The 25,838-nt window shown below is 33.3% G+C and overlaps 2 protein-coding genes and 1 long non-coding RNA gene across 4 annotated transcripts; all 3 read right to left on the minus strand.

The window, feature by feature from the left end:
- Window positions 1–1,920: 1,920 nt before the first annotated feature.
- Window positions 1,921–9,401, minus strand: LOC105973538 (cycloartenol synthase). Of its 2 annotated transcripts, none has more exons than XM_088816952.1 (18): window positions 9,116–9,401; window positions 8,511–8,705; window positions 6,895–6,984; window positions 5,699–5,893; window positions 5,486–5,570; window positions 5,242–5,408; window positions 4,975–5,163; window positions 4,783–4,896; window positions 4,508–4,630; window positions 4,187–4,300; window positions 3,975–4,073; window positions 3,835–3,891; window positions 3,658–3,704; window positions 2,932–3,075; window positions 2,663–2,840; window positions 2,502–2,582; window positions 2,344–2,427; window positions 1,921–2,252 (listed from the first exon to the last, which is right to left on the minus strand). In XM_088816952.1, the coding sequence occupies exons 1-18, from the start codon at window positions 9,314–9,316 to the stop codon at window positions 2,139–2,141; spliced, it is 2,277 nt and encodes a 758-aa protein (XP_088673078.1). In that variant the 5' UTR covers window positions 9,317–9,401; the 3' UTR covers window positions 1,921–2,138. The 2 variants fall into 2 exon arrangements, with proteins under 2 accessions (XP_088673078.1, XP_088673077.1); XM_088816951.1 differs by having other exon boundaries at window positions 5,242–5,414.
- A 4,133-nt stretch (window positions 9,402–13,534) lies between these two features.
- LOC105973418 (cytochrome P450 71A8-like) lies at window positions 13,535–16,399 on the minus strand. Its single transcript, XM_088816953.1, has 2 exons — window positions 14,658–16,399; window positions 13,535–14,327 (listed from the first exon to the last, which is right to left on the minus strand). Exons 1-2 carry the CDS (start codon window positions 15,573–15,575, stop codon window positions 13,710–13,712), a joined length of 1,536 nt encoding a protein of 511 aa, XP_088673079.1. The 5' UTR covers window positions 15,576–16,399; the 3' UTR covers window positions 13,535–13,709.
- A 6,555-nt stretch (window positions 16,400–22,954) lies between these two features.
- LOC148771214 (uncharacterized) lies at window positions 22,955–24,030 on the minus strand. Its single transcript, XR_016031052.1, has 2 exons — window positions 23,889–24,030; window positions 22,955–23,241 (listed from the first exon to the last, which is right to left on the minus strand). It is a non-coding gene; the product is annotated as an uncharacterized LOC148771214 (long non-coding RNA).
- Between the last annotated feature and the right edge of the window lie 1,808 nt (window positions 24,031–25,838).

Raw genomic sequence — 25,838 nt, forward strand, 5'->3', positions numbered from 1 at the left:
AGAGAGAGAGAGAGAGAGAGAGAGAGAGAGAGAGAGAGAGAGAGAGAGAGAGAGAGAGAGAGAGACTAGAGCTGCGAAATGCTACGAATTTTAGACCAAACCGCCAATGACTCTTCACTCCAAGCGCCTCCTACTTCCATACTCACAAATGAAAAAAAATATAGAACTAAATCTGAACATATAAAAGTAAACGAAATTTCCATCCAATTCCGACTGGCGGAACACAAATTACATCTCCGGCAAGACCCACCCTCGTTGAAATACGCGTCGACTGAAAAACAATTACAAAAACAGATCCAGCATTCCAAACTGAATGAAATCACCAAAAAAAGAATAAGAGCTAGACGAGAGGAATCCAACGGTAGTTAAACCATCAAATTCCGACAATCCGAGAGAGAGTTATGACTCCGAGAAACAATATCGCTGGTTAGAGACCTTGGGGGTGGGATTTGGATCTAGGAGTTGAGAGAGGAAGATAGAGACCGATATGAGTTGGCTAGGGTTTAAAACTGATTTAAAAAGGTATTATGGGTACTTCAATATCTGCCGAGGGGATATGTCAAATTATTATTCAAATGGAAGGGGTTTGCACTAGGATGCAAACAGTATGATGGTTAGTTATATATATTTTCAATATGAGGGGTTCCTAAAATAATCCCTAAAAGAATATCTTGTAACGAAGAACCGCAGCATATTAATTCAACTTTTATAATCATTTATTTAGTATTAAGAAGTCTTACACAAATACCCTTCAAATGTATCTCATTGAAGGGGCATTTTTGTAAGCACAAAAAATTAAGAAACCTTACGTAACATTCACACTTTTATACATAAAAAATAAAAAATAAGGGAAAATTTAGCAACAACCCGTATCTAAGTGAAAATTCCCCTCTAAAAAATAATTAGAGAAAACATCGTTAGATAATATTCTACTCAAATGTTATTTTCATGATTCTAAAATTACTCTTAAATTGTCTAATATACCATTCTACAACCCTAATCTTCTCCCGTCTCTTCTCTGTTTTTTTTCTTTTTTTTTCTACTTTTTTCACTCAATTCTCTAGTTTATTCTCTCTTGATCGGAGGATGAAGAACCAACCATCAGCATCACCGCTAGAACAACTACACCAATTCCGTTGAAGCCGTCGTCGCCGTCTTCGTCCCCGTCCGCTGTCCATGTTAATGCATCTTCTTAGGCTTTCAATTCCCCTATTGAGACGTCTCCTCCCGCTCTCTACCCCTTTTGCAAATCTGAACAGAAGCTCTAAAGATGATGATGATTTTGATAGCGATTCTGAATTCGATTACGAAGATTGGTACATCGGCGGTGAAAAGGGGTAAAATTATCGATTGTTCTCGGAATTGGATTTTGGTGGGTGGTGGTGCTGCTTTGGTTGGTGGTGCGGGTTGTGATTTACTTTATTTGTAATAAAAAACCGTCAGAATATCGAAGTGGGGTGGTGATGGTGTGATGTGACGGCAGTGTGGTGACGATGGAAGCAAATCTAAGGTTTTTTTATAGATTGGGCAGAGGACGGCGCGGGTAGAGAAATTGGCGCAGGTTGGACCCTTAATCGACTATGCTTTATCAAAGTCGATTATGTTAATCGACTATGCTCTGATAGTCGATAAAAGTGTTAATCGACTGTTTTGGTAGTTGATTAAAATTACTCGATTTCATTTTTAAGTTCGTGTTTGGATTGTTGTTTATTGATTCCGATTTGTATAAATCAATTACAATTTATGTATATTATTTATTTTGTAGAAAAAATGTTGATTTTCGGTTTTAAGTAGATGTGTTTTTTTTTAGTAGTTAGTTCCTTAATCGACTATGTTTATCATAATCGATTAATATGCTTGATAGTTGAAATACCTGATAGAAAAAAAAAAAAAAAAAAAAAAAAAACTGATGGGCAGAGATAGTGTTGATGAGATGGTTGGAAAAATTGATAACTGAAGTTAGGAGTAAACTTTTCTCGAATGGTGCAAAATAATTTAGATTTCTATTGGAGATTATATAAAAGAATAAAAAAAAACATAAGTATAGATATAGATAAACTCACTTGTTTAAATATTATATATACTAGAATTTTGTTTCACCACTCTTAATTTGATATGCATAACATTGGCCGTGCTTTTCACGCTTTCAAGACCTTGTTGAGGTAAGCTCCAAGTGCCCATATGGGGAAAATGTTTCTGTAAGCAGTGCAACTTATCAAACTGTTTATGCTGACGAACGTGCTTATAATTTCCTGCCAAATTAATATCATAAAACAAAAGAGATAAAATAAATACGTACGCACAAGTTTCACAAACTCGCCATTTCAAAATAATTTATGAAACCTGTTGTGGGAAACCGCCGTTCTCTGTTTGGGAATTAATCAGCACTTTAGCAGCACGGTGCAGTGGGCCCGGATCCCGGTTTCCCTATACAATAAAAGGGTTTTTATAAATAAGTCCCTGACCAACCATCTTTGTCCTAAAGAATAAATATCACTTACTTGTCCAGCTTCAATAAGCGCCAGCATAGCCCATCCGGTGTTTACATTGTGCGACTTGTCTTTCGCAATGTTTGTGTATACCTGTTGCAATCAATATCCGAACTAGCTCGTATAATTTTCTACGTATGTAATTTTGAAATATAATAAAAAATAATTTATACCTTGTCTTGGCTTGAAAGATAACTTTCTCCCCAACCACCACATGGGAGCTGTTTGGATAGCAGAAAATCGCAAGCTTTTCTTACAGATAAGCTGTTTTCGTATGTCTTACCACCTGCGACTAGCCCTGTTATCCCGAACCATGTCCCGTAGGTATAGCATATTCCCCAAGATCCATACCTATAAATATTAATAATAAATTAAAAATGGAGTTATTTTCGAATTAAAGTATCATATATATATCCAGTAAAAAAGAAGGAAAGAGACTTGCCAAGAGCCATCAGATAACTGTATCCTTTCAATGAAGTGAAGTGCCTTGTCAATGCATGCCTCTATTTCTTTTCTCCGATAATTGGGATAAACTTTGTTGAATTGTTTCAGACCTTGAATTGCTGAAGATGTGCATTCTACGTACCTATATGTTTATATATAAAGGAGGAAATTAGCTCAGAAATATTTTTTTATAGATAAAAGGACACGCGACTTTTTTTGTTTTTTGCTAAAGCGACTTTTTGAGAGGTTACTTAATTAAACAGCTTAGACTAAGTGTTACACATAGAGCTTAGTTGCATAGTTTAGTGCGACCTTAGTTATGTTCAGTGGTCATCTATTTGCAATCATCTATCTACCATATCCTATATAGCTAACAAAATACGTAGATCTGATTTTCCAAACAACGATTGTGCGTGAATGTGATTTACATGGTACGCGTGTGAGGTGCGCGTGCGTGTGGGTCACTACGTGGGCGTGCGCGTGTGTGTGTGGCTTTGCATGGAAGAGTTTCGATGATGGAAGTAGATCTGCAAAGATGGATGGAGTGGTGGAGAAGAAGACATGGATAAAAGATTTTTAGCAAAATACCAAAAATCTCATATTGCCCTTTATATAAATGTTGACGGTTTAATCAATCTCAGACAAGTACAATACAACATATTTGGTTCTTAAGTTACTGTAGGAATTAGAAAACATGGTTAGCAATAAATACTCGAACACTTACTGGTAGTCGATAACTATGTTCCCGAATGTTTCTGATGGATTAATCACCTGTTCGTCAATATAAGTACACTCTGTTAATATCATAAAACAATTACTATAGTTATTATTATTTAATTTCTTCTTTCTGTAAATTAAACACTCTGTATGTATGACTACATGTTTCGATTCATTTCATTACCTCAATCCAAGCGTACGATCGTGTGAGCTCGTATGTTGCAAACCCTCCACTACTATTCTGCATGGAAAAATATACCGTTATTTAAAATTCGGTTAATAAGCACAAATGCAGGGTAGTTAGAGATTATAAATAATGTACACCTGAAGGGATAAAATCAAATCTACTGCGTCGTGTAGCTTATTCTGCTCTAATGCTTGTCCAGCAATCTCTGATGGCAGCTCTGATAACATAATTGCTGCCTGCATTTTGAGCAAGAAATTAAAAACAATTATTCTAAATAACTAATTTTTTTTTAAAAAAAAAAACATAAATTAAATTCACATCACATGTGTTCTAATTAGGAAAATCAGACCTTAAGGCCTTCGGCTGTACAATCTGAAACTGGCCAGCCATGGTCTGCGGTAGAAAACGGCCACCCACCTTTAGAGCTGTGGCGATACCGGGAACCCGAACTATCGCTTGTAATCTTTCAAAAATTATAAATTAAATGGATAAAAATAATGTAAGGTATATGTTATTATGCTACATAATCAAATAAAGGGTAAATCGATGCAATCGAGAGTAGAAAGGGGTAAAGTGATATCGAACCAAAGTACAAGGGGGGAAAGTGGAATTTACCCTTAAATAAATATATAGAAAAAGAAGTAGCTAAGTCTTTTTTGGTGAATCTTACTTGTGATATTTTGATGAACTCATGTGCCCTTTTAAGCATGAAACCATATTCTTGAGGAAGGTTGGTTCCAACTATTGCTCGAACAGCCAATGCTGTATCCCACAACTGACTCCCATTGTATCCCTATACCATAGAGTTATACATATATTTGTTTTTTCGTTATAGTATATGATTAGTGACGGAACCAACATAGGGCTATGTGGGTGGGGGCCGGGGGTCATGGCCCCCATTATTTCTCAAATGATCGAGAAGAAAAGTATTATATATTTAATTACCTTCATCTTCAGCCCATCTTCAGCAACCCATAAGTAATCCTTTATTCTTGAGAGATGTCGTTTGACGGCCACAGATTCCGGATCGTCTATCCAGCAGCATAGCATGTTCAGTACCTATATTTTTATTTTTATTTTAGTTACCATGAACGGAAAAAGAAAAAAAAAGGGGAGGATCGGATTAATTATAAGTACCTTATTTACGGGTCCGGCACAGAGATAATTAGTGGTTACATCTTCATTATGGATATGTTTGATGACAGTGGTAAGTGCTGTATTCCTTAGCTTACAGAAAGGCCACTGCATTGCGAGTGGTTCTCCAAACTTGTGCAAACAATTCCATATAATCTCTTGTAAAAGTGGACGTGGGAAATATACATCCTCCTGCAACCAAACTTCAGATATTACATAAATGTATCATTTAATATTAATATCTCCAATAATATATATATATATATGTACCTTAGAACATTGGTTTCTGGCCAAATTCCAGTCAATCATATGGTAAGATTGAGTATAAAGTTCTTTACGAAGAGATAGGATAAGGCCATTGATTGGCCCTACAAATCTCTTCCCGTATAAATACGACATGGGCAAGTACACCAGCCGAGTTTGACACCACATACGCCCTACATCTATAATTAAATATCCGGGTTTTTTCTTTCTATTACCATAATTAAATAATAAGATAAAAAGTAAGCAAAACCTGGATGAACGGGAACAAAGTACGGAAGGAGCCACAGCTCCGGTGGTAGAGGGTTGCTGCCTTCCCATTCATACACGCCAAGAACCTATAGTAAATATATATATCTATCAATATATATATAATAGGCAATATTAATTATAGAGTGTAGTGTGTGTGTGTTTTGTTAAGAGTATATATATGTATATGTATATGTATATGTATATATGTATTCACCGAAAGCCAGCACTTTCCCCATGAAGAAACAAAGGTAGCACCACCATGAACGAGAATCCATGTTCTTGCTTTATGCATGGCTCCATCTCCACCGTCCATTTCTTGACCTAGAAGCCTTAAGGCAACATAATTCAATGTTGTGGAAAACATGCTGCTGCGTGCTTCTGTATGCAATCCCCACCCTCCATCAATATTCTACACAATATTATTCCTTAATCAATTATAACTATATTTATTACACTCATAATTCAATGTAGGGAAAATTGCACATCAGCCCCTGTACATTTCTAATATATTTTCGCAGTTTTCCCCTTCAATTTTTTTTAAAAGTGAACGCCCCCTTTAAAATGTTAATTCTTGTTGCACGTTGCCTCAAGAGCAAAACTCTAATGGATTATTCATCGGAATATAGTATTATTGTTGCACATTGCCCCTTAAAACACTACTTTTTTTGTACGTTGCTCCATTAAAATGTTATTTCTGTTGCACAATTTGCCTTCCAAAAACTGCCTTCTGGAGCAAAGTGCAACCAAAATAATATTTCCAAGGGACTATATCCATTTTTTGAATTTTTGTGGGGGGATAGTGCGAAAATGGAATATTTATAGGGGGAAGTGCATGTAGGGCAAATTGCACTTCACCCCCTCAAAAGAATATTTTTTTTTCACTTCCCCACCTCAAAATACAAAAAATGAGACTCCCCTCCTTTCAAATATAGAACTCGGTGTAGTTTACCCCAAATTTGTGTTTGTGGTCTAAGTCTCCCCGAATTAAAGGTGTATATGTCATTTTATTTTTTTCCGCTTGAAAGTCCTACTTTCAAAGTTACTTATGGTTCCCAAGCTAACAAAATTCTTTTCCCAATTTGATGAAATTCGCTTCCAAATTAGACGAAATTCTCTTCCAAGTTCGACAAAATTTGTTCATTGTTCTTCATAATAGTCGTAAGATGGGGTGAAAAAAAAAGGTTAAATGACATTTAAGGCCTTGAAACATGAAGTTACCCTTCCAATTTACTCAAATCAGATAAGAATTAGACCGAAAAAACACGTTTGGGGCAAAATGCACCGAGTTGTATATTTTGAAGGAGGACAATCTCGTCTTTTTATTTTGAGGGGGAAAGTGCAAAAAAGGAATCTTTGAGGGGGCGAAGTGCAATTTGCCCTTATTAAACGGAGAACAATTAAACTACGTACCTGATGGTTATAGAGATAACGAAGTATCTCTTTCTTATGCTCGTCCGAGATGATGCTTTTTACAGCACCCATTACAGTCAAAGCTATCACCTGTTCATGAAAACGTTGAGATTAATTCCTTTTTTTTTTCTTTTTCTTTTTTTTTATGACAATGTGTTTGGACATTTTCTTGATATTTTGAATTGAGATTAACCAGATGTTGATTGGTTGTCAATATAATGTCATGTGTTTTGATATAAGATTAGTAATAATTGTAGCTACATATCTCAATATAATTCCTTAACTTGTTTAGACATGATTTATGCATGGGTAGATATCATTTTGTCATCCGTACTTTATCCGTTTTTTCGCATTGTCAGCTTAACCAATTTTTTATTTTTTATTTTGCACGGAAACACCTAAAATTCACATACTCTCTATTTATATTTATATGTATATAAAAATACCTGAATATTCTTCTTATCTCAATAATAATTTATATTTCTTTTATCTATAAAAAAATTACATTTCTTTTACAACCTTTATTTTATATTAATATATTAATGGGACAAAAAATTAAAACTTGCACATTAAAATATTTTATTATACTTCATTTTATTTTTTAAAAAATGTCAAATGTCATATCAACATACATAAAAAAAAAATATTTAGTTTATTTAATGTATAATTTTATATTATTATTTTTATTTGAAAATTAATTTGTAGATACTATAATAATATTTTAGAAACAAAAGTATTGTGTCGAATTAGTTTGAGAGTTATAATGGCGTCATGTACTTCTTTGTCATTATAGCGATAAACAAACTTTTTATTTCCAAACACCTGAACAATTTATAAAAACAAAAAGTAACTGATAAGCTACATATTCAAACACCTGAAAAATAATTTTTAAAATAAAATCTAACAGCTGATCAGCTCCTAAAACATCTTCTCAGACATAGGAGCTTGTAAGATGTTTTAAATAAGCTTAGCCGAACAGGCTCTAAGTAGATAATTTTTTTTGTCTTTTTATTTGAAGATATCAAATAGGCTGAAATTGTAAGTTTCAATGACTCAATTAAAATTAATTTAAAACTTTCCCAAATTCCAAATGAATAGAAAAGGAGTTCTGGTCCTCCTTCTTCTTCTTCTTCCATAGGAGATTCTATCAATTGAAAAAACTAATATTATTTGTGTGAACTATGACGGTCCGTTTGGATGGAGGGAATTGAAATCCATAATAATAAATTTCTTGGACATGTTTGGATTGATTAACAAATTATTTCAAATTCCTTTCCCCAAATTAAATCTCCCTCCAAATCCCTCTATCCAAATAGACCCTATATAAGTTCATATACGTAGGAATTGTGTGTGGATTAAAAATGTGCATTTGCTAAAAGTCGTCATGTATTTATTATTTGAGATGAGATATATATGATAATAATAAATTAACAAAGTTTAATCATTATTAAATATGTTGTCCATGATCAAGAACAGAGATGCATATACATTATATCTTTTTATTTTTTTTATTAATCTGTTTTGTCTATTTTAGTACATAGATCTATATCACATGTATGTTTTAAAGGGAAGAAAGAAGCTGTAATAAATAAAATAAAGAGAATTTTTTTTCTTACCAAGCCTGGGAGAAGAAACAAAGGTCCAGAATAATCACCAGGCCAGTGTCCATCCTCAGCCTGAAGAGTTGAGTAGAATCTGAGAGCCCTTGTCAATGCCTTCACCACTGTTTCCTCACTTTTAATTTCTTCTTCACTTGCTACCTTCACCTGCTCCATATCCAACTCACCACAATTCTTCTTCTTCTTCTTAAACTACAACAATTTCATATAAAGAATTAAAAATAATAATAATATTAATAAAGAAACTCGACAAATTTACAAAAAAAAAATGTTTGGATTCGTTTTGGGAGTTATTTTCATTTTATTTTGGGGAAAGATGTTTTGCGGGAATAATTGGAGAATAAAAGTATCGTAGAAGAAGAATTTGAAAAAAATAAAGTAACGTCTGTTTCTTTTTTTAGTGACGACGATTTTAGCTGCAACAACAGTCAAATATATTTACCGTAGCAACACTGCAAATCTTGTCCAAAGATAGATGAACTTTAGAAGTTGTTCCGGGAATTTGTTTTCGGAAACTTTAACAATCACTAATTCGTTTCGGCGAAAAAATAAAAGTGAAATGAAAACAGAACCAAACATTGTCAAGAGAAGTAATTCGTCACCTGAATTCCCATTAGGGCATCAGAACTTTGTTTGATATGATAACGGCGACTCCGAAAACAATCACGAGCTTTTTCTACCTGAGCTTGTTCTTCAGGTGTTCCTGGTATTCGATCAAATTCCCAAAACTGCCTTCCGGCATTGTTATTCGTGCTCGTAATCCATGGATCTTCACCTCCTTCAGAAAGCTTCAGTCTCCACATTTTTCTTTCTTACCACCTTAAATGCTGTTCAGTAATCTTAAGTTTCAGAAAATATATGCGTGCTATTCATCTTTACATAACTATATATATACACCTAAAATCAAGATGGCCCATATAATATAATGGGTAAATTACACCCACACCCTTGAGGTATGCTAAAATAACTTTAAGGTCCCTGTGATATCGATAATTACACTCATCCCCTTGAAACATAGTTAGAAACTCTAATGGAATAATGCATTGGATACGTTATTCCTATAGAGCTTTAACGGACTATTAGTTTACGGAAGTGGTAGAGACAACCAATGAATTTTCCCATTAGAGTTTATAACGAAGTTTCAGGGGTGAGTGTAATTATGGATATCACAGGGACCTATAAGTTATTAAGTTATTTAAGTATATCTCAGGGGTATGGGTGTAATTTACCCTAATATAATATATATATATATATATATACACACAGATCGAGAGATAGATATTTAAGAAAAAAATTCATCAATAATTGTACAGTGCACAAAATACGTAGTAAAAAATTAGAAGTCAAATGCAAGCATCTTCCTTCATAACAACTCATAGATATATAAATAAACAAAATAACTCGTATCACACGCAAGATGGCAGGATCTCTAAAAAAATAACTCGTGTGCCACGCTATTTGGACCGCTTAGCTTAATGATTAACTAATTGTTTATGTTTTGAGTTTTGAACAAAATTGTTTATGTTTTGAGTCATGTCTTTATTAGAAAAAAAATATTGGCCCTTAAAAATTAGCGGCTATTAGTAAAAACTCCCTCTAACATTTTTTTAATAAGGATAGATCTAGTCACTTTTTCATTATTAGTGATAAATCCAACTTTTGTTTATTCTCAAATTTACCCTTTTCTATTATTTGCTGCACATGTCTTTTTTATTTTTTTCTATTTTCCATTTTTTATTTTCGTTTTGTTTATTTAAGAAGATAGTTTTTTAAATAATTTTTATAAATATTTTTTTAATAACTAAAAAATAATGTTATTTTCAGCATTTTTTTAGTTTCGTTTCTCCAAAATAAACTATAATATTTTCAAAATTAGCTACAATTTTTTCTGAAAATCAACTAAAAGATTCGTTTTTTTTCATATCATTTACTTCGAATCCAAAACAAATTATTTTTCCAACTAATTTATCAAATTGACAAATTACTACATATTATTGAAATAACTATAAAAAATCAAAATCAACTAAAAATGTGGAAAACAACTAAAATACATCAACTAATTATTTTAATTCATATTTTTTTTTTCAGCAGGTCATATAATTGGAAAACAAAATAAAAAATCAAAATCAACTACCAAAAAATTGAAAATCAACCAAAAATGTCGAAAACAAATAAAAAATATCGAAAACAACTAAAAACTATCGAAAACAACTAAAAGAAATAGTAGGATAACGAAAATGGCTATAAAAATAGCAGAATAACAAAAATAACTATATTGCTGTAAAAGATACCTAACATCAAAAGTATCAAAAAAAAAAAAAAAAATCAGAACGATGGCGATGATGGGGCAAAGGCGGCGGCGGCAAAGTCACTATATCCGGCGGTGGAGTTGAGGGGTGGAGGGAGTGAGGGATTTTTAAGATTTTGATGTTCTCTTCTACAACTAAATCGAGATCGCAGCGATGGCGGCGACGGGACGAGATCTTCAGATCTGGCGGCTTGGACATCAATGTTGAGGGAGCGTAGATGCGCTACGAGCCTACGAGCACGTCCTTGAGGCTGTTCCTAAAGTCGTCGGCTCATGCTATGCTTTTCAGGGGTGGGTGATGGAGACTACGGTGGAGTGGTTCTTGCTGCACCATGGATTTATTCAATAGATAGAAAAAAGGGACATAAATCAACATATATTATTATTTAGACTACATTTAGTATTTTGTTTTTCTATTTAAAATATTTCTTTTTTCCATTTCTCTTTTGGAGTTTTTTCCCGATAAATTTACTACATCGAATATAACTATATTTGACTACAATAAGCTATAGTCCATTGGAGATGGTCTTAAGGGTACAATATATATTCTCCCCTGGGTCCCAAATACGCCGGACCGGCCTAAACGCAAACCAAAACTGGAATTGAATAGTAAGGTTCGGTTCAAGTTAAGAAAAATGTTGAACTGAATCCGGTGGTTCAACGAAAATTAAAATTATAAATAAGAATTAAATGAAAATTGTAGAATGTAGATTAGTCGTCCACCAGGTCCAACGGTCAGAGTTTTTAAATAAATAAATAAAAAAAGAAAAAGAAAAAATCAGCAATAAACCAACCACCAAGGCTCAAGAACGGTCATGTTTACAAAAGGAAGGAAAAAACAAACAATTAAGTGCAAGCCCTTTTAACTTTTCTTTACAAAAGGAAGAAAAAAACAAACAATTAAGTGCAAGCCCTTTTAAGTACAAGTATGAATTTGTTTTCAGTGCTTTTACTAGTATAAATATTTTGTTTTTAAATTGTTTACAAGTATAAAATATTTTATATTTTTTTATAAGTACGAATTTTTTTTTAAGTTTTTACTTTTTACAAGTGTAACTAATTATTTTAAGTTTTTAAAATATTTTATTTTTAATTCTTTAAAGTACATATAATATTTTAAAAGGTTTTTCAGGCATAATATATATATATTTTTTTAAAACAAATCATTTATATACAAATAAGAACAATTCAAAAAAAATTGAGATAACCGATGCAACCAATTTAGTGGGCAACTCATGCCACATTTTTGCCAAAAATGGACTTCTAAGTTAATGGTCCAACCAATTAGTAAGTTCAGGCATGATCATGCAATTTTTTTTATTTAGGGGGGCAAAGCGCAAAAACGACCTAAGTTCGTGAATTAAAGTGCATTTAACCCTATTTTTTATTGTTAGCCGAATTCGTTTTGATCCTATATATGAAATATACAATGACTTGCACACATTCTCCATTTTTTTGGGATTCAAAAGTCATAGAAACTCAATACATTGAACACATCGTCTAAGCTCATCGGATACAAGTTATCAAGAGACAAACACATTTGCAAGATTGTTAAAACAACAACATGCATTTCATTTATTCAACAACAACAATAATAGAAATTCGTATAAATTAAACGGGTTTTTTGCAAAAACCACCCCTCTGTAATCTCGAATTGCTGAAAAACTCCTCGTGTTAAAAATATTAGCACAAAACCCCCTATGAAAAATAGTCAAAGTCAAAAATAACCCTACGAGCTCGATGTGTTATACACTCGCGCTTTATGCAACTGGGCCTCGTATTTTGGAACGAGAAAGACCTAAATACCCTTTAAATCAATTTTTGAAATTTATAAATTTACCCAAAATATTTTTCATAAGCTCAAAATGAAGTTTTCAGAATTTTCAATTCAATCCCCAATGATTTCAGAAAAGCCCTCTCTCCAAATTGCATAGAACCAAATTGCAATTTTCATAATTTCACAAAACTTCATCATCTTCTTCCCCTCTCCAGATCTGCTCCTCACCAAATAAATAAATAAATAAAATAAATAAATAAAACAAACAAAAACCAGCAATTCATCTTCATAACCTTCCCATTTGCAAAAGAAGAAAAAAGGACCAAAGTTGTTTCCTCCATCTAATCTACCAAATTTTATTAGTATTTCAATTTCTAAACAATTAAAATAAAAAATATAATATTAAAAATAAGAAAAAAATCAGAAAAAGAAACAAAGAATGAAAATTCTGGACAAACTTGGCCGCTCCATCTCCGACAACACCACCATCGTCTTCCCACTCTGAAATTGAATTCCAAAATACAATAAACCAAAACTTTCAATCTCCCTCTTTAATCAGATCGAGAAAAAGAAAAAAAAAAGGGAAAGATTTGAGCTTCTGCAAAACCCAGCAACAACCCAAAAAAAAATTCCACAAAAATCCGTCGAACATCAACGCAGAAGGCAGGTGGTGATGCGGCGGTGGTGCCGCCGTGGTGGTGGTGATGCGGCGGAAGTGCGGCCGATGCGGCGGGGGTGCGGCCGTGGTTGTGGTGATGCCGCGGTGGTGCGGCTGTGGTGCAGCCGTGGTTGTGGTGATGCGGTGGCGGATGATAATTTTATTTTTCTTTCTGCATTTTATTTATTTATTGGAACATAAATTATTAAAGAATATAAGGGTTAGTTTAGTCATTTCATGTAAGTCAACTACTAATTTCGAAATAAGGGCCAGTGTGCTTTGTCAAAAATAATATAGGGGGGTCTATGCTAATATTTTTAACATGAGGGGGTTTTTAGCCATTCAAAATTTCACAGGGGGTCTATGCAATTAGCTCAAATTAAACGGTGCATGCAATAATAATAGTAATAATATATATAAAATGCAAACAACATTTCCACCCCAATTTATTGTTTACTTGTGATCGGTGGCAACTGCAAGAAGAGGAATAGCTCTATGAACTATACCCCCAGGGCGTTCACTCATGTCCAAATCCTGTCCTTGTGCTCCATCGGGCAATTCCCAGTTAAATTTATGCACAATATTTGCCAACACCAACTCAATAGTAGCAACAGCAAATGAAATCCCCGGACAACCCCTTCTCCCGGACCCAAACGGAATAAGCTCAAAGTCGAGGCCCTTATAGTCTATTTTTGAGTTCTTCAAGAATCTCTCTGGATCAAACTTTTCCGGTTGGTCCCAAGATTTAGGGTCCCTCCCTATGGCCCAAGCGTTAACCAATACCAATGTTCCTTTAGAAATATCGTACCCGTTTAATTTCACATCCGTGACAGCTATCCGGGGTGCTAATAAATGGGCTAGGGGGGTGACGAGACGACGAAGAGTTTCCTTTATCACTGCTTTCATATAATCCATTTTCTCCAAGTCCTCATCTGTTATGCCGTGTTTGCTTCCAACGATTTGTCGTACTTCATTTTGCAATTTTTCCATCACATTAGGGTGTCTCAAGAGTTCTGCCATCAACCACTCCAGAACAGTGGATACCGTATCAGTTCCACCAGCAAACACATCCTGCACAACAACCGATAATATAAAACAAAAATAAAAAATAATTAAAAGTAGTGTTTTAAGGGCCAACGTGCAACAAAAATAACATTTAAAGGGGCGACGTGCAACAAAAATACTCAATTCTGATTTAATAATCCATCGGGGCAATCTGCAACAAGAATAACATTTTAAAGGGAGACATTCAGTTTTAAAAAATTGAGTGGGTAAAGTACGAAAATTTAAAGGGGGTGATGTGCAATTTGCCCGGAAAAAAAAAAGATGAATTAACTAATCATCTTACAATAATTATACTCATCAGACTAATTAATAAAAAAAAACACTAATAATTATTACCAGAAGTAATGCTTTGATGCTATCTCTGTCAAAGGATGAGACATCTGCAGTGTTGCTATTGCAAATCTCAAGCAAAATATCGACAAAGTTTTCTCCGGTTTTCCCCTTTGGAGTAATGGATGCCATGTGTTGTTGAATCACATCCTCCAAGAAATCATCCATTTCTTTGGCGACTCTATTCAATCTCTTATCCAAACCATTAACACGAGTAATCCAACCAAGCCATGGAATGAAATCCCCGATATTAACGGTTCCCAACAGCTCCAAAAATTCCGAAAGCAGCATCAGCGCTTTCTCGCCGTTTTCCGACACGCTGTACTTTCGGCCGAATGCAGATCTACAAATTCCATCGTTGCTAAACTCAGAAAACATCTTACTCAAATTGACCACACAAGTTTTTCCGTCCGAAGAAGAATATTCTGCGATCCTTTTCACGAAAAGGGCAGTTTCTTCTTCCCTGATGGAACGAAAAGACTGAACCCTTTTCCCGCTAAGAAGGTGGAGAACAAAAACGCTCTTGGCCTGCCTCCAGTATTCGCCGTAAGGGGCAAGCGATATGCTTTTACCGTCGTAGATAAGCTTCTTGAAGGCCTTTATCGGGGGCCTGTTGGCAAAGTTAATATCATGAGTTCTCATGATTGCTCGCGCCGCGTCTGCTGACGACGCGATTAACACGGGGACACTGCCCAAGTTAAGAAGCATCAGTGGCCCCTGTTTTTGGGCCAAGATTTGGAGATTCCGATGGGGTAGTATGCCCATTTGGTGGAGATTTCCGATTATTGGCAGCTTTTGCGGTGATGGTGGCAAGTTTTTTTCGTTTCGGCTCAACCATTTCCATTTGGTAGTAACAGACCACAACAAGAACAAAGATATTACAAGAACTGGATAGGTGAACTGCAATATTTGAACTTCCTCCATTTTTTTTGTTGTTGCAGTGTGAGAAGCTGAGGTTGTGTTTCTGAACAGGGCTTTTTGTGTTGATGGTATGTCTCCACTAAACTGAGGTCAGATAGTTACTTGGGGATCGATATGCATTATATTTGTGTCTCGTGGAGCCGTTAATGCTATAATAAAATAATAAAGGATTTAAGAAAGGGTTTTTTGCAAAAACTACCCTTGTGTAAGTTCTAATTGTTAAATAAGACCTCGTGTTAAAAAAATTAGCACATACCACCCTATGAAAGTTAGTCAAAGCTAATAAGGTCCCTATGAACCGAAAGTGTGCTACACGCGCGAATTGTGCGACTGAGGTTGTGCTTTTAACGTGAAAAGACACAATTATCCTTTATCATAAATTTCAAAAATTATAAATTCACCTCAAAATCTTTATGAGGCCCAAAACAAAATTCCAGAATTTTCAATCCAGTCCCTAATATTTTCAAAAAGGCCATCTCTCCAAAATATTCCCCCAGTCTCTCGTCTTTTCTCTGTTCGCTCGTTTCTGAGCGCTCCTGTCATCACATGGAATTGGACGGCTCCGATGACCCCATTAACGCCACCATTTCAGCGACAGAGCTCGTACCGTAAATTGGTCCGGCGAAGGGCGGCGTCCAATCTATTTGGGTTATCGATCGGACTTTTGTTGCCAACTTTATCGGAGCAATCGAAACAAAAATCGACGCCGCCGTCGATATGGACTGGGGAATGGAGAAGTTTTTTGGGGTGGGGGGCTGATATGGTGGTGGTGGTGCGGTGGCGGGGGCTGGATGAGGAAGAAGGCTGGTTTTGGGTGGGGGAGGAGTGGGAAAAAAATAAAAATAAAAATAAAATTTATATATTGATTTTCATTTTCATTTTCAGTTTCTTTTAATTATATTATATTGAATTTACATTTTTGCTTATAAAATTAAAATGTTATTAAATATTAATTTGGATAGTTTAGTCATTTTATTCAAGTCAACATAAAATTTTGAAGCAAGGGGCAGTGAACTTTGTAAAACACAACATAAGGGGGTTCTTGCTAATTTTTATAACATGAGGACTTTTTTAGCAATTCGAAGTAACACATGGGGTTATGTGCAATTAACTCATTTAAGAAATGTTAGGAGAACCATGTTACTCCCTAACTCTTTGTTGTCTTTATCACTGTCTGAAACTAATAGTCTGTTAGAATTGTAACGGAATAACTTATCCAATGCATTATTCTCTAACAATGTTTCAGAGGGTGATTATAATTACTGATACTATAGAAACCTTAAATTTATTTTAGCTCAGAGGTATAAATATAATTTACTTGTATTATTATATTAAGTCACCATGTGAACTGCATAGGAGAGATTTGACCATTTGGCTATTGACCCACCCTATCTCTTTTTTAATTCTAACATTGTGGGAGAGTGCAATTTTAATTTTTTGTGCAAAATTATATTATACCGGAAATCAACGCAAGAGATGTTAAGCCAGAACCCTCAGAAACCAATGAATGGCCGAGAAGAATACAGCGTCAAGAAGGTGGCCATTAACAGACAAAGTAAGTTATAAGTAACCAACCCTCGCGAGGAGAGTTGTGTTGAGTGTAGATTTTACGCTTAATACGCTTACTTTACGTGGATCTTTTGTTTAGATTTAATTATATTTGTGCTTTAATTGATTGATTTTGTGTTTTATAGGTGAAAAACAAGAATTAGGTGTTCATGAAGGAAAATAGATCAAAAAGGAAGGAAAAAGTTGCAATTAAACAAATAAATCAAATTGGAAGGAGGAATCTCGCCACAGCTTTGGCAGTGTCCACCATTTCGAGCATCTCTCTCTCATAAGAACTTCAAATCAGCTGATTTTGGCGGCAATAGAAAGCTAATTTCAAGGGCTACAATTCTTATTTACACAATATTCCAAAATTCGGACTCCAAGATGGCGAAAATCGAAGAACAAGTCATGATGGGGGAAAGTGGCGGAAATTGATTCCTATTAGGTTTCCACTACTTCCTTATCAAGAAAAGCCTATAAAAACAACAAGTCTCTACACCATAAGCACGAAATTTTACACCACAATACGCGAGGAACGAAGATCAACGAAGACTCAAGCATTATTTTTCTTATTTAATTTATTTCTTTTATTTTCTTTATCATAAGAATCACGAGTAGCTAAGTCTTAAGTTTCTAGGATTTTATTTGGAACCCTATGTGGGATTTATGAACCCTTTTCTATGATTTTATGCAAGTTTTAATTCCGGATTACTTCTTCTACTTGTTTTATTAAGTGCATGAACTTGATCACCTTATGTGCTTTTATGTTATTGTTAATCGCATGAATCGGAAGATCGGGTTAATAATTAGAACTGTGGTAGAAGAGCATTTGTGGTATTAACATAGGAATATAGTTAATCTCTTAGGTAGCCATTATTGAGATTTATGCTTAATGCTATGTTCTAGAATTAATTGCGTAGGAATACAGTAATTGAATCTAGAGTATTAGAATCGTAATACACGCGGAAGCGGGTTATGATTAATTTAGCATCTCAGGTTAATAATCCGGGTTAATTACTTGCATAATTGAAGGAATTGGGGGAGTAATAATCACATAGGGGGAAGAATAAAATCCTAGGCTTGTTTACTTTGATTAAATCTTCGTTTTAAATTGCTTTCTTGTTTTCACTTGATTTTTAATTTAGTTTAATTTAGTTAATTCTCTATGGGTTCGGATACGATATCCGGATTTAATTGTCCACTATATTACTTGTACGATACGTGCACTTGCGTGTAGGTTTTCGGCCAACAAGTTGCTACCTAGAGTCTCTATTATTGGAGTAGAGGTCTATTGGTCTGCATCAACAAACAACAACAAAAATCCAAACTTAAAATTTAACCAATCTACCCACTTGCAAAGTGGATTTGATACTCAGAAAATAAAAACGCAATCTTCGAAGATGGGAAATAGTTGGTGTTTCGGGAATTTGAACATGGGAAAATTGAGGTTTATGTAGAAGAGTAAAAAGTGGATTTGTTGTAGGGTGATATGAGAGAAATATAGAGAGATAATGAGGTATTGTTTAACTCATCTTCCAGCTCAATTTTGACTGCGACATGGACATCGTGTGTGGCGACAATGAAAATTCAAGTTAACTGTGAAACTTGACGGTCGGACCAAAAGTGTCAAAATATGGTAAGCTTGAGGACTAAAGTCGTGGCGGCAAAAGTTCAACGACTAAAATCATTTCAGGTGACAAATATAAGGACGAAAAGTGTAATTATCCCACATTATCTTATGTGTACTCATCAAGCTGATGTATACCATTTCAAATACTATTAGAATATGAGACTTATGCAATCGATGAACTGACAAACAATCAATATGTATTAAAAGCATTTAAGTACTTAATTGTAGATTGTCATAAACTACTAACATTAATAAACTTTATTAATCATATGATTGTCTACATGGATAAAAACAAGACTTTTAGTCTACTATCATAACACTTTTTGTGTATGTGCATAATGCTTTTTGTGTGTGTGCAGTGGCGGAAGCAGTAGAAATATACAGTAGAAATATACAGTTAGGAGCCCCGGGTCCCGAAATTTTAGGTGATGCACTAAAAGTCATTCGTAGAAAAATGACTTTTTACTACGATTTTTTTTTTGGCTACGGTAAAAAGTTGTAGCAAAAGGTTTCTTTTTACTACGAATTTAGTACATTTTACTACGATTAATGATCATAGTAAAAAAACATTTTTCTACAAGTGAATTTGTAATTGTAGTTGTACAGCAACACGTTACAAAATTAACGTCATTACATTTTTTTAAAGTTTGACCAGAAAACATAAGGTATATTTGATATTTTTCGTAATTGAGGGATGTGTATGCGACACGCCTAGTAGTACGGATGCAAAATGATCTTTGCCTTTGAAAGTATTATATTGAAGGGACAATTATCTATAGGCCCACTATGGACTTCTTATGAACAAATAGGCCCATCCAAAAAACAAATTTACGTAAAAGAACATACATGATACAACTACACAAAGTTGACTTTTTTATGTATTTCTTTTTTCTGAGATTAATTTGTTTCCCTGCTGTGGACCACCGGCGCGGATTTTTTTTTTCTTCTTTCTCTAGACCTTGTTATTATCAGAATTCTTAATCCATGAGTTATAGGGAGGGATTTATGTCACCACAAATAGAGACCAAAGCAATTGTTGGATTCAAAACAGGTGTTAAAGAATACAAATTGATATATTGTATAATCTTAACGTGTTAGACATAATATTAACTATATTACTATGGCTCTGTAGATGTTAAACCCTTTGAAATATATCGAGTGATGATAACCACTGATCTACACATAATAATACATTCACCCATGTATATCTATCCTTAGACCATAAAAATAAATTGGTATTAATAACACACTAATATTAACAGTAACATTAACAGTATATAATATTACTTTGCTACTAAGTAATATTAGTGTGTTACTAACGATGGCTTCGACGAGAAAAAAAAAAACGAAAAACTCAACACTCGTGACCGGTATTGACCACGGTCAAGAGCGAAAGGAATAATTTCTAAAAAGATAAGACATAATCGAGTTTAGGGTTAAAATTTGTGAGATTGTGGTTAAATTTGAGTTTACAATCATGAATTGAGTTTAAAGTGTTGGGAGTAATTTCACATAAATATCATGGTTGCATTTATTTACTTATGTACAAAAGAGAACAAATGGCTGAACTTAGATTAATAAATCTAAGTTGTTAGAGTTGAATGACCACCGCTCAACTAAAAGTTTAAGCTGTTAGCGAAATCTATTATTTAATATTAATATCGTCCATACGCCGCCCTCTTAAGTGCAGGCAGGGGCGGAGCCAGGACTAGAAAGTAGGGGGCTAAAAAAAATTTAGGTTCACAAGACATTAAAAAAATAGGTTTATACTGCGAATTTTGAATTAAAATAATATATATATATATATATATGTATATATATATATATATATATGTATATATATATATATATGTATATATATATATATATATGTATATATATATATATATATGTATATATATATATATATATATGTATATATATATATATATATATATATATATATATATATATATATATATATATATATATATATATATATATATATATATATATATATATAATTTTATCATATTTCAAGCATGACAAAAAAATTTAAATTATTCTAATAATATATTGCTCTTAATGGGATTCATGGCACGTCTCGTATTATTTTTTAGAGACATTGATATATAAAAAATCAAAGATCGATAAGTAAATATTCATAAATTTTATTTAAAATAGTACAAGTTTTAACCATTTTATTTTATATTTTTATATTAAATATGATATATATCTATAATTTATATAAAATTATGGAGAATAAACAAAAAAATTAAGGGTTAAGATACATATTTACAAAATCTTTGGGGGGCCAAAAGTAATATTCAGAAAATATTATCCCAAAATAGCAAAAAAAAAAATTATTGGGGGGTCAACTGCCCCCCTTGCCCATTAGTAGTACCGCCCCTGAGTGCAGACGAATTATATTTAAAGTCTTACACTTAAATATTTAAAATTGGTGACGGTGGGATTTGAACTCAAAACCTTTCATTTGGCCTGACTCTAATACCAAGTTGAATGATAACCTTCCACAAAAGCTTTTAGGGGTTGTCTAGGGTCCGAGAGGCATTGTACTTCTCGGACCAAAACGATTGAATCTGGTGCATTGATAATATTTAGTAAGTAATTAAAACCGTTGATCTTAAGTACGACCTAGTACAACCTAGTACAAACCCTATGAATTTATAAAATAAAGTACGAACCTAGTAAAAATGGATGGTACATCATCGTACTTACATTGTACTTTGTGTAAATTACGTTTTTAACCTTAAAAATCAATTAAGAAATTCAATTTTCGTTCCATTACTAATATTAAATCAAACTAAATACTAGTAATCATATTAATTGTAAAACAAAATTATTAACAAATTAGACGTCCAAAACTTTTTCCCCCAAATCAAAATCCCCCTCTACACAAAGGCAGCAGATCGAGAAATGCCATCAAGCCACCTTCCTCACCTCCTTCTCGCCATGGAAGTTAAGGAAGCGGTTGTTTTTCGGCTGCCGAACCACTGTCAAGATTGGGCAGAAACATATATAGGACTTCTTCAAAACCACCAAACGTAATTCTTTCATCAAATCAAACACGGTTCTTCGACGTGTAATACGTTGTAGATAGATTCTCCAAATAAGAATGAAGTGAGTACTTGTGTATTATTGTGATTCGTTTCTTCATTGCACTTATCGAGATATGATTTTTTGTATTGTGATTCTTGTTATCAACTTAAATTTGTACATATCAAGTGAAAAATGTTCAATCTCGTTGAATGAATGCTCAAAACATAATATTGTTACTTATGTCTGTGTTTTTTACATAATATTGTGTTCTTTGTAGTTGTTAATTACATGATTCCTCCATTTTTTAATGTTAAGGTCACATTACCCATGATGAGAGCAAAATTGAAATTAGAAATTGTCCAGAAGAGCATACAAATGCAAGATTTTCGAACAAAATGTTGGGCTGATGTTGGTAATGCTCTGGGATTTAGTAGCCATTGATTATTCAGTTACGTTGTCTGGTTTGAGAGCATGTGAAAAAACTGATCAAGATAGCAAAAAAGCAGATACTGTGGAACTGCACCAGATCCAGGCTTCATTCCTTGGGCTTGATAAAATTATTGATTTGATTTTGTTTCCCTATATTATAATTGTAGACAAAATTAATAGAATTAAATATCATGTATTTTACATTAACTTCTCAAACTGTAACTATTGTAAAAGAACAAAATTTATGTATATCTTAAACTTGCAGTACATAATGTAACACAACTAAATATGTAACCAATATAGTTAGTAATAGTTTGTAAGTGACAATCTAAAATCGAGTAACAAGTAGAACACCAGATGGTAAAAAAAAATCTTCAAATAAATTTCCAGTTTAAAGGTTGTCATTACATCATGGGTACTAAAGTAGTTTACAAATATAATAAAAATGTAGAAATTATAGAATTGAATATCAAACTGTTAATGATAGTAATGTTTCGTTTATTACTGTAGATTGTGTCTTCTTTGTAGCAAATCATAATCAGACTAACAGAAACATAATTGTTGTTAATCTAAACATAAATGAATTAAGGTACATGTTCTGCAAATAAATTAGGTTTATATATTCCATGTTTAGGCCATCCTCTGGACCCGATTTATTTACCAATACAATAGGTACATGGTCTGCAAATTAAGAAAAGTGTAATACAGTAAATGTCTATGTAACAAAAAGATCGAAAAAGATATTATTACAATGACAGATTATTAAAGAATAGAACCGCTGAATACTATGCCTATCTTCATCAACTAAAATTGTTAAACATAAGTGGATTTGTCCATGTGGAACAATTTTCTTAAATGAAATCTACATGAGAAACTCGGCTCCAAGACTAAGTTATAGAAGCTCGACGTCTCTTCAAATTTGTTATGCAGCCCGATCCCTCCGAATCTTTGCCTCAGCGACCCAATTCGTATTCAAACAACAAGCTCGATGTCTCAATACCACTCGGATTCGCTCGTTTCCTACAAGAAAAGTTTAACTGTATCAGATGGAAATAATAGTTGTTGCAACAAGGGCTTTTGCTGAAAAAACTTGATCTAACTGTATATGTGCAATTATCAACATTTTTTGTTCTTTTGATTGTTTTATCTTGTATGACATGAGAAGCTGCTAAGAATTTTTTTTACTGATCATTGAAAAAAAAAGATAAGCTACTAAGAATATTAAGAATAAAACAAGGACAAAAACTCAATAAGTACAGGTATAGCACTAAATTAACAGCCAAATACGCCTAACAACTAAAAGCAATAGATTGAGACTTTGAGCAAATTAACAGAAACAATCTCCCAGAATAATGCACAAAGCATTCAATCCAAAAAAAAAAAAAAACAAGACTGAAAGTCTACATCAACAAGATCAAAACCAAAGAGAAAAATTAATTGCACATAGAGTGACAACACAGATACATACAGGCTACACAGTTTATAAATATACTCTTTTAAATTCAAGCATGGAGCGCAAAAACAAAAGAAAGAATCTGCAATTTCAAACAGATATCTATAGTTTGCTGCTTGACGCACTAATTAAACTGACAAATACTCGAAACATATCCATTATAAGAACAACGAAGAAATTGATAGGAGATTATAACTTTAAGCAACTTTTGGACCTTGGATTTGTGATTCTGCCAATTTTTTTTTGGGGGGAGACGATCTGCCTGCGGGCAAGTAGTAAACGATGATTAGGGTTTATTAAAAAAAAAAAAAATGATAGAAGAGAGAAGCAAGATTCTCATTTCTTCAAGCCGATTTAATTGATAAGTAGGTTTTTGTTTTATTTTAATTATTATTGTTATAAAATCCAATCTTATTTACTGATTAATAATTACTAGTTTTTTTAATTATGTTTAAGTTCTAAGGATTTTTATGTAATTTCACTAATGAGGTAGGTATCGTATTTTTTTATATGGGGTTCGTACTTATCCTATGTGGCGTAATTTTATTGGTAGATTACGGTCCGAGAAGTACAACCCCTCTCGGACCCTAGACAACCCCAAGCTTTTAAGCTATATACATGTACACAATTGTGTCTTGAATTTCAAGTAAATATGTAAGATAAAAAAATATTATTTAATTACAAAAGAACTATGGAATGGCCTTTCTTTCGGTCCAGATAACTCTTAAGTGGACCGGTCCGACGCAGGGGCGGAACCACATTGTGATTTGGGGGCTTCCGCCCCTGCAGGAAAAAAGATTTGGTCATTTTTTAAATGTTTTTATTTCTATATATAATTCACAATGCAAGTTCTTTCTCAACTACCCATTTACTTTTATATGAATACTGAATAGTTGACTCCCCCCACCTTCAATTATTCTGTCTAATATAGTATCTTTCGCTCGTCTAATCTTTAATCTATAAATGCATGTTCTATTTCAACCAACAGTTTAGTTTTAACTGATTAGATGACTCGCTAGTTTCAATTATTTGGGGAAATTTGCTATAAGTCTTCCTATAGGTGATTATATGTGTATAAATTCAACTAATGAATTTCAATTTTCAATTAACTAATTATTTATAGGGCTAATATTACATACCCCTAGGTATCAAATAAACTAGACTACTCTTATATGCAATTTTCGGCCAAACCGTATTCAGCATTTCTGGTCATGCATTTAGCATTTTCGCTGATTTATTTATTGTTATTATTATTTTTTATTTTTTTTTTGTAAAATCAATATGTTTACTGTATTGAAAATAACTACATGTAACTGTAGTAAACTATAGTTATTCGTAGTTATGTTCTTTTTTTTAACCCCGTATTTTTAGTCGATCAATTATGTAAACACATGAACACTGACTTATACAAAAGAAATTCATAAACCCCAACAACAAACAATTACAAATTTCAATATTTGTATTATAAATCACCTCAAAACCAATAAAATACAAATCGAAAATATTACACAAAATATATGCATATGTAACTACATGTAAATGTAATAAACTACAGTCATTCGTAGTTATATTCTTTTTTTTTTTTACCCCATATTTTTAGTCAATCAATTATCTACACACACGAATACTGGCTTATACAAACAAAATTCATAAACTCCAACAACAAAAAATTACAAAAATCAATATTTATATTATAACTCACCTCAGAACCAATAAAATACAAATAAAAAATACACAAATATATGCATATGTAACTACATGTTACTATATGTAACTAGTAATGTATAATAATGTATACAGTCTGTTGAACACTGTAACTTGAAGCAGATGTAACTTCAACCAAATTTTTTGACACCTTCAAGAAGAGCATCAAATGGCTTTCATGAAGCTGCAATAGCAAAATCGAAAACAAAAAAAAAATTAGTGCAAATCAACAAAAAATGAAGAAACTTCAAAACTCTCAAATCAACAAACACTAAGAGATCGAGAGATAGAGAGAGAGGCCGTAGCAGCGAAATGCTACGAAGTTTAGACCAATCCGCCAATGACTCCTCGCCCCAAGCGCTTCCTACCAAAATCCTAGTCGTCGCTAACCACCAAAGGTTTTGCGCTCACAAATGAAAAAAAATTATAAAAATAAATTTGACAGTAAAAAAATGAACTA

This window comes from Erythranthe guttata, chromosome 4 (genome assembly GCF_056151865.1).
Source record: "Erythranthe guttata isolate IM_541 chromosome 4, IM_541, whole genome shotgun sequence".
Classification (NCBI taxonomy): Eukaryota; Viridiplantae; Streptophyta; class Magnoliopsida; order Lamiales; family Phrymaceae; genus Erythranthe; species Erythranthe guttata.